Here is a 13,480-nt window from a genome sequence, read left to right as displayed (position 1 = left end):
ATTCATACAAGGCATTCAATCAATACCCATGAGATATTCTACTGTACATGATTGCTATTTGATTTTCCTTACAGGACTTGCTCAGTCAGGATCATGGGGTTGCTTTGACGAGTTCAATCGGATTGATTTGCCTGTATTGTCAGTAGCAGCCCAGCAGATTGCTATTGTACTGGCTTGCAAAAAGGAGCGTAAGACTCAGTTCATCTTCACTGATGGGGATATGGTGGACATGGACCCAGAGTTTGGCATTTTTTTGACCATGGTATGTTTTATCCTTAATACTGGAATATTTAGGCCATAGATTTTGTGAAGCCTATTTCCAGCTGACCCTTTAAAAACTTAATATATGAAAATAATAATATTAATTTTATTTTAAGATAAATTGATTTTTGGAAAAGTTTTAATATCAAGGAAATTAAATTTAAGATCTTTAATGAAGAAAAAACAACATGCCAGTACATTTCCTTGGTATTTATTTATAAATTATATTTCTCAGGTTTCTCCAATAGTTTTAAAAACAGTCCGTAAAGGCAGACCATTTCACTGAAAAAAGTTGTAGTTTTGAAATAAAAAAGATTCATTCTTAGTTAAAAACTCAACACAAGTCATATTGTGATCATTTTGTGCGAAAAAATTGTTAAAAAAATTATATATTATTTTATGCAATAATATTTTTAATGTTTACAGAACCCTGGATATGCTGGTCGACAAGAACTGCCAGAGAACTTGAAGATCAACTTCCGTACAGTGGCCATGATGGTTCCTGACCGTGGCATCATTATCCGTGTGAAACTTGCCTCCTGTGGTTTCCTGCAGAACGTCGCACTGGCAAAGAAGTTCTACACTCTGTACAAACTCTGTGAAGAACAGCTCAGTAAACAGGTAGGTAATGAAAAGAGACAGATAATTGGAGAGACAAAAATTACCTGTTTCAGGGAACATTTTGTTTATAAAATTTTGATTAGTGACGGTTATGATCATTTTAAAAAATTGACTAGCAACTAGTATTTAACATTTATTAATTGTGTAGCAATCTCTGACACTTGTAAATAGTGAATCAAAACAGGTTACTGAACCAATGTTCCATACTGTTTATGAAAGTGAAAGATATTCTGCCCTTACTGCATTTCCAATCATTGCGGAATGACTTTAAATTTTTCACCCATGGGTAATATTTTGCCATTTCTGAATTTCTGATTTGCTTTTCTTGCTTTCAAATAATTGTATGCAAGCTTCAATTTGTAAAATCATGTATGTCTTGTGATGTATGTATTACTCATTTAAGGAATATTGTTTTTAGGTTCATTATGATTTCGGTTTGAGGAACATCTTATCTGTACTAAGAACCCTTGGTTCTTACAAGAGATCCAACCCTGAGGACAGTGAACCTACTATAGTGATGAGGGTCTTGCGTGACATGAACTTGTCAAAACTGGTAAGTTTATTACAAGCGTATTTGAGCAACTTCAGAAATAAAAACGTATGTCATACCCTGTAATATGTGATAAGCTTTTAATGTTTGGGCAAACAGAAATGTATCAGGTTGGTAGATATACAATTATAACTTGTGAAATATCAAGAGTATTATTATTTGGAAAGAGAGCTATGTTATTTTATACTTATTTCCTTATGAAGCTGTGTTTAAAATTGTTTGTTTGTTACTATGTGCCTCTTGTTCTATAAGAGCTTTCCTGCAATTGGCTATGTTTGTCTGTAGGTTGATGAAGATGAACCACTGTTCATGTCTCTCATTGAGGATCTCTTCCCTGGAATGACTCTCGATAAGGCTGGCTACCCAGAAATGGAGGCTGCGATAGAGCATCAGGTAGGCAATGTCATTCTGTTTGTTTTTATTTCATTTAATTCCTCAGAATAATTTGCCTCACATAATGTAGCAAGTATATGACAATCATTAAATGAGTGAATATCTTTTAAGCTATTAATATTAATACTGGCTGTAACCTCTAACAATTTAAAACAAATATCCATTCTAATCTCCAAGGTTAAAAATTACAATAAAAATATGATGTATGAAATTTAAAAAACAAAACAAGCAACAATTTTAAGTGTAATTGATTAGTACCTTTTGTTGTGATAGGTTTAATAAGTCCAATACACAGGCCTGTATCAAACACCATTATAAAAAGTCCATTTGTGTCGTAAGTTCAGCTTAATGTTTTCTAAACATTTAGATAAATTTTATTTTGGTCCATTCTTATCACCATTTTCAGAAGCATGCAAACTGTATATAAGGATAGGTGGTTTTAGGTAAGGGTAACATGCTTTTAAAATGAATGAAAAGTTGTTTATAATACATGTATATCATGCAAAAAAATAGCTTTGATGTACACTATAAGGATAGGTAGGAAACAATAGCAGGTCAGGTCAGGCCAGGCCAGGTCAGGTCAGGTCAGGTCAGGTCAGGTCATAGGTTTTAATGTGCAACTTAAGAACAAGCTGTTGTAGTACACGCCTGTTATGGGTGTAGGTGTTGACTTCCACTGGCTCCTCCATCCAGGAGAGGAAAGGGTGTGGGTTGGGTGGGAAAGGAGATCGCCCACACTAGCATGTGCATGAGAGCACAAGCAACCCGACTAGGGTAAGTAGCGGGCGACGGTTGGTTTTGGTGCTATTGAATTTGCAAATGCCCCGTACGATTAAGTCAAATAGAAAATGTTGTGTAATTTCTTGAAGGTAATTTTGACTCATAATTTAGAATGGTTCATCGAAATTGAAAATGGAGTTAATTGATTGATTTGACTTAGTTGATTGAAAAGTAGCTGTTAGCTGGAACCTTGCCTCAATCGTGGTTGGACTCCCATAGCTGCTCTGTGATTCGTCCTTTGGGAGTCTTGTTGATAGTCGTTATAAGGACGTGTATAATGGCCCTATAGGGCCTTCAGGTCTGGATGGTACATGTGTATGGTTTGTTCCATATGTTGGTCTTTGTTCTTGTCTTTCTATTCTTTGATGTTTGCTGTCCTCTTCCATCTTTCCCATGAATAATTCCAAGTGGCACAAGGAAAGTAATTTTGGAATTGGGTAGAGTGAGCCAGTATTCTTTTGTCGAACTTCCTCTGGGTATGAGTGCAAAAATAGGAAAAAAAGATCCTCTTTATGTCCTTGAAATTTTTTTTTGACAATTGTGAATGGTCCTTTTTTTCTTTTTGTTATTGTGATTCATGTTATCTGCTTTTTATAATGATTGCTTTTGTAATTGCAGGTTAATGCTGCTGGTCTAATCCAACATTCTCCTTGGATACTGAAGCTGATTCAGCTGTTTGAGACGCAGCGTGTCCGTCACGGCATGATGGCTCTGGGGCCAACTGGTGCTGGAAAAACCAAGTGTATTCAGACTCTGATGAAGGCAATGACCGAGTGTGGCACTCCACACAAAGAGATGAGGATGAACCCCAAGGCCATAACTGCTCCTCAGATGTTTGGGCGTCTGGACGTGGCAACCAATGATTGGACTGATGGAATTTTCTCTACTCTCTGGAGAAGAACTCACAAAACCAAAAAGGTAAATTTTGTTGTTTGACCATTACTAATGCACCTGGATGTGTTTGAAGAAAATCTTTTATAAAAAATTGTACAATTTAAGAAATATGAATTTCAAGTGAAATTATTGTGAGATATGCTCAATATTTATTGTGTACAAAGGCAAAACAAGGTTACGAAAAGTGACTGTCGTTGACCTTAGGTAATCATATATGTACAAACTGCCAACTGTCATGCGAGGCTACTTTACTGTCCTATGGCATAAATGTTTGGGGGGGGGGGGTAAATAATGAATGTTGCAGAATTGATGACATTGGTTTGGGAGGGGAGAGTGAGAGACAATTGCTTTTATACACCCATTACTCCAAAAATAAAACATTGGGGGAAAAACAGAACCACCAGGCATAAAAGAATAATTACGATACCTCTTGCTACCTCCATGTGACCAATTTTGGACCAACTCTAAATTTCATGTCTGTGTTAAATGTTCAAGCTATGTTTAATCCTTTAAGACTGCTAAATTACATGTAGTTGTAAACTTCAAATCATATGTTGTTTGTTTTAAAGGGTGAACATGTGTGGCTGATTCTAGATGGCCCTGTAGATGCCATCTGGATTGAGAACTTGAACTCTGTGCTTGATGACAACAAAACATTGACTCTGGCCAATGGAGATCGTATTACCATGGCTCCCAACTGTAAAATCATCTTTGAGGTGCACAACATTGACAATGCCTCTCCTGCTACTGTGTCCAGGAATGGCATGGTTTTCATGAGCAGTTCAATTCTTGACTGGGAGCCAATCCTAAAAGGTTTGCATTTTTTGTTGCATTCTGATGAGCTTGTGAATCCAGTGATTCCACAGACCATAATATGTTCTATTGTCTTGTTAATATTTGCATTTGAATTTTAAAACATGACAGCCTGCCACTAAAATAAGGTTAGCAATGAATGCTGGAAACTTGAATGTTATTGTAAAAGATCACTTACAAACAACAACAGCTCTTGAAGTAGTCTAGCTAGAACATAATGCTGTCAATATGAGTTATACTGCAGAATAGCATTAATTTAGCAATTGACCCATTACATCTTTTTCTAAACATATTGAACAGTACAGAACAGTTAGGGCATACTTTCAATTTGCACCTAGTCTGGAAAATGTGCTATGATGCTATATCCAGTTTAAAAAGAGAAACATTTATTTATTATTAAAGTGCCAACTCTTTAAATGGATGATACTTGATACTGTATTTGAAATATTACTAAAAGCATTTAGCAGTTATAACAAGGCTATTCAAACATTTGTGATTTGAGGAACTCTTGAATGTCAGGGCACCCCATTAATGAAATCAAAGGGCCAATTTCTCTTATCTTCTTTAACTTCTTTCATAACTTCGTATCAAAATGTAATATCATATATATTTGGTTGGTGTGTATTTTTGTTGTTGTTATTGGACTATTTTTTGCACTACAGGCTGGCTTCGTGAATGTCCTCCGAATCAGACTGAAACTATCCTGGACATATTCACCAATCTGTTCCCATCTCTCTTCATGTATGTCGAACAGATGCTGTTTCCAAAGATGCAGGTATTTTCACAAATAAAAACAAATAACTAGTTTCATAGAGAATCAGAACTGTGGTATATTGCTCATCATCAGGAATAGCACACCAAAACATGGCATTATGAACTGTCTATTATACAGTATGTATATTATGCATGAAAGAATAGAATAGAATAGATGTTTAACAACACCCCAGCAGGAAAAATACATGATTTATTGGGTGTCAAACATGCATGAAAGAGGGTATAATAATATTAGCAAATTCAGTTTATCCTCTTAACACTTTTAAAATATCATTTTAATTCAATCTTTAGTAAATCACTAGTAAAGTCACCTTCATCTCTAATATGAGGTCATCATGATTAGCAAAAATTAGTTTGATGTCACACATTTTAACTCAATCTTATGAAGACATTATGCTTAGGTATACAGGTCTTGTTGGCTTATCAACAAATGACCCATTGACAGCAACACATTATTACCTTGCAAATTTACATATACCTTTAAATTTGCAAACCATTATTACACAGGTTAATATGCTAAATTATCACATGGGTTTATGACATGGATATTAATGGTAAGTTATAGGATAAAATATGTGACCCACCCTGGCGAATTCAGTCACACATCGCAAAAAACTAAATTAGACTTATATGCATATTCTTAACCTGTAGAGTTTCAATGTGGTGCAAAAATCATTAAAATATATTGATTTTTTGATGGAGTTTGAGCAAAAAGTGTTCGGTGATATATAAGATCAAATTTTGTACACATTAAGTTGGAAGTCATAAACTATATAAATAAAAAGGTTTTGTAGGTTCAGGGTGGTTAAATACAATGCAATTAAATAGTTTAATACATAGTCAAAACAAATTGTAAAAATACTTTTGCAAAATTATGAGCTATATAAGCTCTACATTATAAATTAAGCAGGAAAATCCAGTAGATAGTAAATTTCAAAAATAATAAGTCAAACACAATATACAGAGTGAAACCATTATTATAACTTTTAGTTTTAACATTCTGATTCCAGAGATAATCCATGGAAGGTTATGTGTTTTTTGTCCCTTTATTTTTTGGTGGTTGTCTTTTGGTTTTTTGTTACCTGAAATAAATAGCATTTCCCTAAAGTCACATCCAGGGTCCCCGTCATCGTGATCATCCTCATCCCAGGAATAATCAGAAATTACATTTGTCCACTCATTAACTGAATTGGCTCCACTTAAATAAATTTCAATTGCTCTTCTCTTTGAAAGCTCTTGCAAGATTTGCGTCTTTTTTACTCTTTAAAAACATTGAAAAGTAAAATAACCAATTGGAATGTTAGATAAATTCACATTTACAAATTGCTCTTCAAACAAAAACCGTAGATGCAGCCATTTTTGTTTTCTTCCTTTGTATTTTCCTTTGACGAACCACTGTAAACTTGAATACCTCTATTGCCCAGAAATCCGCAGTGACCTTGTCAGTGACCAGTCATAGGCAGTATATCAATTAGCTAAGATGTCTGCTCAGTAACAAACTGGTTTATATATGGTCAGTTTTCGATTCCTATTGGCTTACAGCTAAGTCATACCAATATGTCACTGAAAGGATGTTGTAGAGGAATTATTTTTGCACAGTTTGAGACAAAATATGCCGCTATTCATTCACCAAACGGCTACTGCAATTCAAAGTGGGAAAAATTAACAAAGAACAGCCTAATTCGGACCATTGTTTTGACCAACTGAATAATAACCCCAACTAAAAATTGTAATAAAAAGTTATTAAATTAAACGAGGGTAGTATGAAATGATAACTTTAACATTTGGGTACTGTTTTCTGTCAAAATCGCAATTTTCACCAGGTAGTGTATTTCTTCACTAATTTGCTCATTACGCAAAATCGGCAACTGCGACAATGCGTCTGATTTTGTCAGAACGGATCACATATTAATATTATATTGAAGAGAATAATAAAACTTTAAAAACTAAAACCTGTCTAATCACAAGTTTTCCTGTTGTAGGTTTTGGAATGCAGCTATATCCGCCAGGCCACTGACTTGCTGGAAGGACTCATCCCCAAGGGAGAAGAGGGTAAAGATTTGCCCCGAGAGCAGCTTGCTCGACTCATCATCTTCGCTGTGATGTGGTCTCTTGGAGCACTACTGGAACTGCAAGACAGGCTGAAGGTTAGCATTACTGTACAGAATTTAGTTAATGTACTGTAGGTAATCTACTCATGCACACACAGAGAGAGACAGAGAGAGACAGAGAGAGAGAGAGAGAATGAATTTGTCACAAGTGTTTTTTAATATGGAAAATACCAACTCTGTCTATCAATTAACTAGACGAGATTGATATTTTACAGATTAAAAACAATTTGTAGCGAATTCTATATTATCTTATAACACTTCTAACATTTTTTTCAATATTTTAATTCAATATTTTAATTTAATATCTGAAGTTGTCTCACTGGTAATATGACATTATCACGATTAGCACAAATGTAATTTGACGTTACACACTTCAACTAAATCTCATGAAAACATTACGCTCAGTATACAAACCAAAATATATCAAATATCAAATGAGTTTATAACATGATGAATATTATGGGTAAGTTATAGGATAAATCTTAATATTCTCCCAAAAGATAAAAGCCACCTTTTGTAAACAGCTTGAATAATAATTTGATATGAAATTGTTAGCTATACGAAATGCTAATTTATAATTTCAATTGGATGAGATTTTTTTTTTTTTAAATGCATACAGTGTATCATTTATAAAAAGCATAATATTTTTATGAATGTATTTAATACATGATAGATGGCTGCTTATAAGAAATGCTGATTTGTAATTTCAGTTGGAGGAAAAAATGATTCAGCTGAATGCTGACTTAAATCTACCATTACCACCGTCTGATGCAGATAACACTTTCTATGAATTTATGGTTGGAGAAAATGGCCAATGGCAACACTGGTCAGATCGGGTATGTACATTCTGTCTTTCATTGAGAACATATACTTAAATACCACAGTGACTTGTACTTCTTCATGTACATTAAAGTCTTCAATAAACCTTGATCTTAACATTGATCTTATCTGAAGCCCTCAGGTTCAATGTGAATTTTAAAAAAAAAAGGCATTATTAACAGTCAGAAATATAAAAATAGTACTAAATATTAAAATTGTGATTTCTTCAGTGTGTAATTTTTCTCATGTAAATACTAATTAAATGAGCCAGTATCAAAATTTTATTTGTGTATGAAATAAAAATACTGTTTCCAGTAGGGATGCAACAAATACACATAGTGGCGAATATGATACATATCTCGAATACGAATACAAAAGTGAAAAGGTTTTGTAGAAAGGAAGAACCGTATTTTTTTTGTTTTTAAAACTAAAAACTCATTAATCATGGGTCTGTCTATTGTCTAGTCCAGAATCACCTTCTTTTTAAGGAGCACTAGCATGTCCTTCTTTTTAAAGAAGAGTGGAGTCTCTGCTGTTAGCACATCCCCAGCAGTGCTGAACACATGCTCGCTTGTCACACTTGTTGCTGGGATGAATATGAGATGTTTGGCTCTATGGCTTATATGAGGACAAAACTGCTGTGATGTTCTCACTATTCAAGAGTGCAGTCATTAACCCAGTCGGGTTCTCTGCCTTCAGTCTTGTTAATTTTTCCTTGATTGTTTGAATTTTAGTTTTATTTTGCCTTAATCAGCTGTTTGTTACATTGCATACACTAACAAAATACACTCGGCCATGACTCACGTTAGAAACGTAACTCATAAGGCTGGTTGAACAAGATTATGTAATGTCCTATAGGTTTTTTTGACAGAAGCGAAATCAAAGTACATGTTGGGCACCAGTCCAATGCACTTGATCTTATACAAAACAGGTTTGGGCATTATCAAACCAATTCAATCGGTATTGTATTTTGGTTAGTGTGAATTAAAAATATTAATTGTACAGTTAGCATTACATACATTGTGTATGTATTCGTGTATTCGGTTCAGCTAGTGGTGAATATGAATGCAACTACGATACAGATCGCTGTTTGGTTGACAAAATATTTGAGTATATCGTTACACCCCTAGTTTCCAGCTTTTGAATAAAAAGTAAATGTAAGTTAAATAAAACTGTAGAGTTATGTATTAGTGTACCAAAGACCAGTAAGCTAGAAGGGAAGTATAACTGAATTAATTCTTAGTTTTTCTTGATCACGAAACTTGTACTTAATTAATTGGTTAAATGGTTCAAGCCAGCAATTAATATGTGATGATTAACCAGTACATTACTACCATTTACTAAAATATTCCTCAAAGTATAGTTTTATTAAACACTACACTACATACAAGCTGTGGCTGTACAGGTCACAGCTGTGGAGGAGACCAAATTTCTGGGGGTTATTTTTGACAGGAGGCTATAATTTGTTCAAACGTTATTGGCAAGACTGAATGGGGAGCAGATTGAAAGGTTATGCTATGACTTTATAGATCTTTAGTTAGGTCTAAACTTGATAATGGGTACATTGTGTATGGATCAGCATGTAAGTCTTACTTGCAAATTTTAGATCCTATACATAACCAGGGATTTAGGCTTTGTCTTGGTGCTTTCAAAACATATCTCCTGTGGAGAGCTTGTATGTCGATGCACACAAACCTAGTTTAGGTGCTAGTTGTGGAAAGCTTTCTCTGCAGTATGTTACAAAGATTAAATCAATGCCAAAATATCCTGCACATAATGCAGTGTTTGATAACAAATATATGAAGTTATTTGATATGGGAAGCTGAATGCCATTTGAACATTTGGTCTTCGCATTAGGCAATTTTTATCAGTTTCCAACATTGATTTATCCGACATTTTGGAAATGCCTTCATATTTTATTTTGCCACCCTGGTGTATCAAACCACCGAAAATTGTATTCAGTGTTGTCCATCTAACGAAAGGTTGCACAGATGCAGTTATTTATAAACAACATTTCATGGAAATCCAAGTACTGTGAATACATCCCTGTTTACACAGATGGGAATTCTGTGTCTTCTGCTACAGGTTTGGCATCAGACAAAATAATTTCCATTTGATTGCCCGATTCAGCATCAATCTTTACTGCGGAAATTTGGGCAATCATTAAAGCTCTGGAACAGATTAAGGATTCATGTGCATCGAAATACATTATTTTTACACATTACAACTTTAAGTTATTTATGAAACAATAAGCATGGGATTGATAAATGTGCAGTTGTTTATTGCAAATAAATGTAAACAAATAGTGAAATATGGCACTTGTAACAATGATACACATTATAGCACCTTTAAAGAAATGCTGTGCTTAATACTTACATGTTTGACTTCCTGAGACACCATATACTTTAGACATTTTGAGTGCTTGCAGCTTCACTTGTATATGAAAGGCTATATGGTGCGTACATGCTGTTCAAATAGCAAGAAACTGAATAATATTTTACAGAATTGTAATGTTCTGGCTCAACAAACTCATTTCAAAAATGATAGTGGCTGAGAACATAGACTTGTCGTCTGCTTGGCCATGGTATAACCCTAGGATACACTTTTGGGTATTGTTATATTACCACTTCTGGTAATAGTAACTAAATGATAATAGTTTCTATATCACTATTGGTATTAATGCTATATACATTGCAAGAATAATTGATTTATCTCACACCAACAGAATGTTACCTATGTTTCAGGTTCCTGAGTACTCATACCCAACAGACAGCACACCCGAATATCACTCAATTCTTGTTCCCAATGTGGACAATGTTAGAACAGACTTTCTAATAGACATCATAGCCAAACAGGCTAAGGCAGTGCTGTTGATTGGTGAACAGGGTACTGCAAAAACAGTCATGGTGCAAGGCTATTGTGGAAAACATGACCCAGAAGTCCATCTCTTCAAAAGTTTCAACTTCTCCAGTGCTTCTACACCTCTACTGTTCCAGGTTAGTTAATGTCTGGATTTGTTGGGGGGGTTTTGCTGTTATTTAGAGTTGTCCATTTAGTATTGCTAAAATAAACTAAAAATACTATTACTGTCAAATATCTCGATACTGTTAAATGCCATCTACATATAAATCTATTTATTTTACCATTTTACCTCTTTATAGACAACTTGCTCATATATATAGATGACATTCTGTCGATCTTATTTGTTATGGGGTACGTGTCATTAAAACATTCATTCATTCATTCATTTTATAGATCTTCTGAATAGCCTATTGGATTTTCAACTGAGGGCTATTCTAAAATTGATGACATTTGGGTGGGTGGAAGGGAATTTTTAAAAATATATAAATTCATCACATTAAAAATGAAATTTAATGTAAACCACATATGCATAAGTGGAAAGATCTGGCAGACACCAGACATAAAATAATATTTACGATGCTTCCCTATCACACCATGTTTAATTAATTTAGAATCATCCCTAACTTAACCATAGACTAGCTGTTTAAAAACATTTAATCAACAGTTACAAATGTGACCATGTACTACTACTGTGCTGCACAGTAGAAGTCCAATACCAAAGTATTTGTTTTAAATGTACCAAAGCTATTGTAATAACAATTTTTCAGAGGACAATAGAGAGCTATGTAGACAAGCGGATGGGCACTACGTATGGACCTCCAGCTGGACGTAAGATGACTGTCTTCATTGATGACATCAACATGCCAATCATCAACGAATGGGGAGATCAGGTTTGTTTGAAAATAAGTTTAAAAAATGTTTTAAAAAAGAAATCAGGTTATCAATTGTTTATTCAGTGAAGTGTTAAAACCAGGTAATTTCTACTGTCTTCTGACTTCTACTTTCATTAATATTACCAAACCCACACTGTAATGATTTGTTTAGTCCCCTACCGGTCCAATGAAAAAGGCACTAGGTTTTGTCTCTGTTCTTCTGTCTGTCTGTCTGTCCCTCCGTCCATCTGTCCCACATATAGTTTTCCGGATGTTTATTTTTACAATGCCTTGATATATTGAGTTGACATTTTGTGTCTTAACTTTATCATATACTGTTATGGATCAAGTTTGACTTTCATGGCAATTTAATTTACAAATTTTTAAACTTAATTAGGAGATATTAAAATTTAGTTTTCCTAGCATTTTTTTTCTGCACTCTCAAAATACTGAGCCGACATTTTGTGTATAAGTTTGACTTTAATAGTAATTTATTCATTTTAACGTAGAATATATGAAAATTAGTTTTTCTGACTTTTTAAAAAATGTTTTTTACAATGCCTCAAGATATTGAGATGACATTTTGTATATAGCTTTAACATGTACTGTTACAGCTCATGTTTAACTTTCGTGACAAGTTACCAATTTTTTTAAATAGTTATGGTCCTTGAACTTAAGAGATCCAAAAATGTGTTAGGCGCGGTATGAGAGTGTGTGCATTGCTTTAGCAGTACTCTGAGAATACTTGTTTATATATATAATATGTGTGTGTATGTGTGTATATATACTCTTCTAAAAAAGTAGGGGAACCTGAAATATTAATGTTAATGTCAACTTAGACCTACCATACGTTTTGACCACAGACATCCTAGTAAAGAACGTTCAACACACCGAAACACATTCTATAGTTGCACGTGCATCATGCAGTTGCCCCGTACACGTGCATGGAGTGTCATTCTCGATTTTGACAATTTCTAGGAAGGTTGATTAATCACTGGAACATTATTTCTGTCAATCTTTTTCATTCTGTTGATCATACAGTTGTTATTGTTTTGTTTTTAGTAATTTTTTTGTTTAAATTTGCGATTTACTGATAAAACAAATGTCGACTTTCAAATTTCACTTTTGACCCCAGTTGTTCTTCAAGATCTTCGGTAGTAATAAAACCTACTGTAATACTGAACTACCAGTTGTAATGTTTGCCTAATTAATTCAATATTATCATATAACCATTCCCCACAGCTAATATACCTTACAATTATGGCAATTGTAAATTCTTATTAGAGGTCCCCTACTTTTTTTGAAGAGTATACACACACATGCACATACATACAGTGAAACCTCTCTAAACCAGACATCCACTGGACCAAATAACATGTCCGGTCTTAAGAGGTGTCCGGTTTTCAGGGATTCGTATTGACACAAAAGCATTTGTTGTATTTTATTTGTTTAAAATAGGCAAAGTGTTTAAAAGGAAAACAAATTCAAACAATAGAAAGACAGTGGATTAAATTCATTGTTGTTCTGTCGATCTTTGAAGCAAATCATGAGATATGTTTGTCAAGTAATCTATTTTTTTAAAGGGATTTAATCACATTCGTAATTTAAAAACACTTAAGTAACCCAAACCCTAACTCAGCTTATCTCAACTAAATTTACAACAAAGTTGCAAATAAACACAAATCATATGTGTACACTAGTTACTTAAATATCAAAGCTGTCAACTGATC

At 34.1% G+C, this 13,480-nt stretch overlaps 1 protein-coding gene across 1 annotated transcript in view; it reads left to right on the top strand.

Annotated features, from left to right (window-relative positions):
• LOC121371065 (dynein heavy chain 5, axonemal-like) overlaps positions 1 to 13,480 on the top strand; it is an 82,459-nt gene that overhangs the window by 34,108 nt on the left and 34,871 nt on the right. Inside the window, exons 31-41 of the mRNA XM_041496694.1 lie at positions 75 to 262; positions 688 to 882; positions 1,301 to 1,435; positions 1,718 to 1,825; positions 3,224 to 3,523; positions 4,069 to 4,312; positions 4,975 to 5,087; positions 7,069 to 7,233; positions 7,908 to 8,033; positions 10,761 to 11,012; positions 11,646 to 11,768. Of these exons, the coding sequence (XP_041352628.1) occupies positions 75 to 262; positions 688 to 882; positions 1,301 to 1,435; positions 1,718 to 1,825; positions 3,224 to 3,523; positions 4,069 to 4,312; positions 4,975 to 5,087; positions 7,069 to 7,233; positions 7,908 to 8,033; positions 10,761 to 11,012; positions 11,646 to 11,768 (1,949 nt within the window). The remainder of the gene's footprint in view (positions 1 to 74; positions 263 to 687; positions 883 to 1,300; positions 1,436 to 1,717; positions 1,826 to 3,223; positions 3,524 to 4,068; positions 4,313 to 4,974; positions 5,088 to 7,068; positions 7,234 to 7,907; positions 8,034 to 10,760; positions 11,013 to 11,645; positions 11,769 to 13,480) is intronic.

This window comes from Gigantopelta aegis, chromosome 4 (genome assembly GCF_016097555.1).
Source record: "Gigantopelta aegis isolate Gae_Host chromosome 4, Gae_host_genome, whole genome shotgun sequence".
In the NCBI taxonomy this organism is placed as follows: Eukaryota; Metazoa; Mollusca; class Gastropoda; order Neomphalida; family Peltospiridae; genus Gigantopelta; species Gigantopelta aegis.
This window is presented reverse-complemented; position numbering and strand designations above follow the sequence as displayed.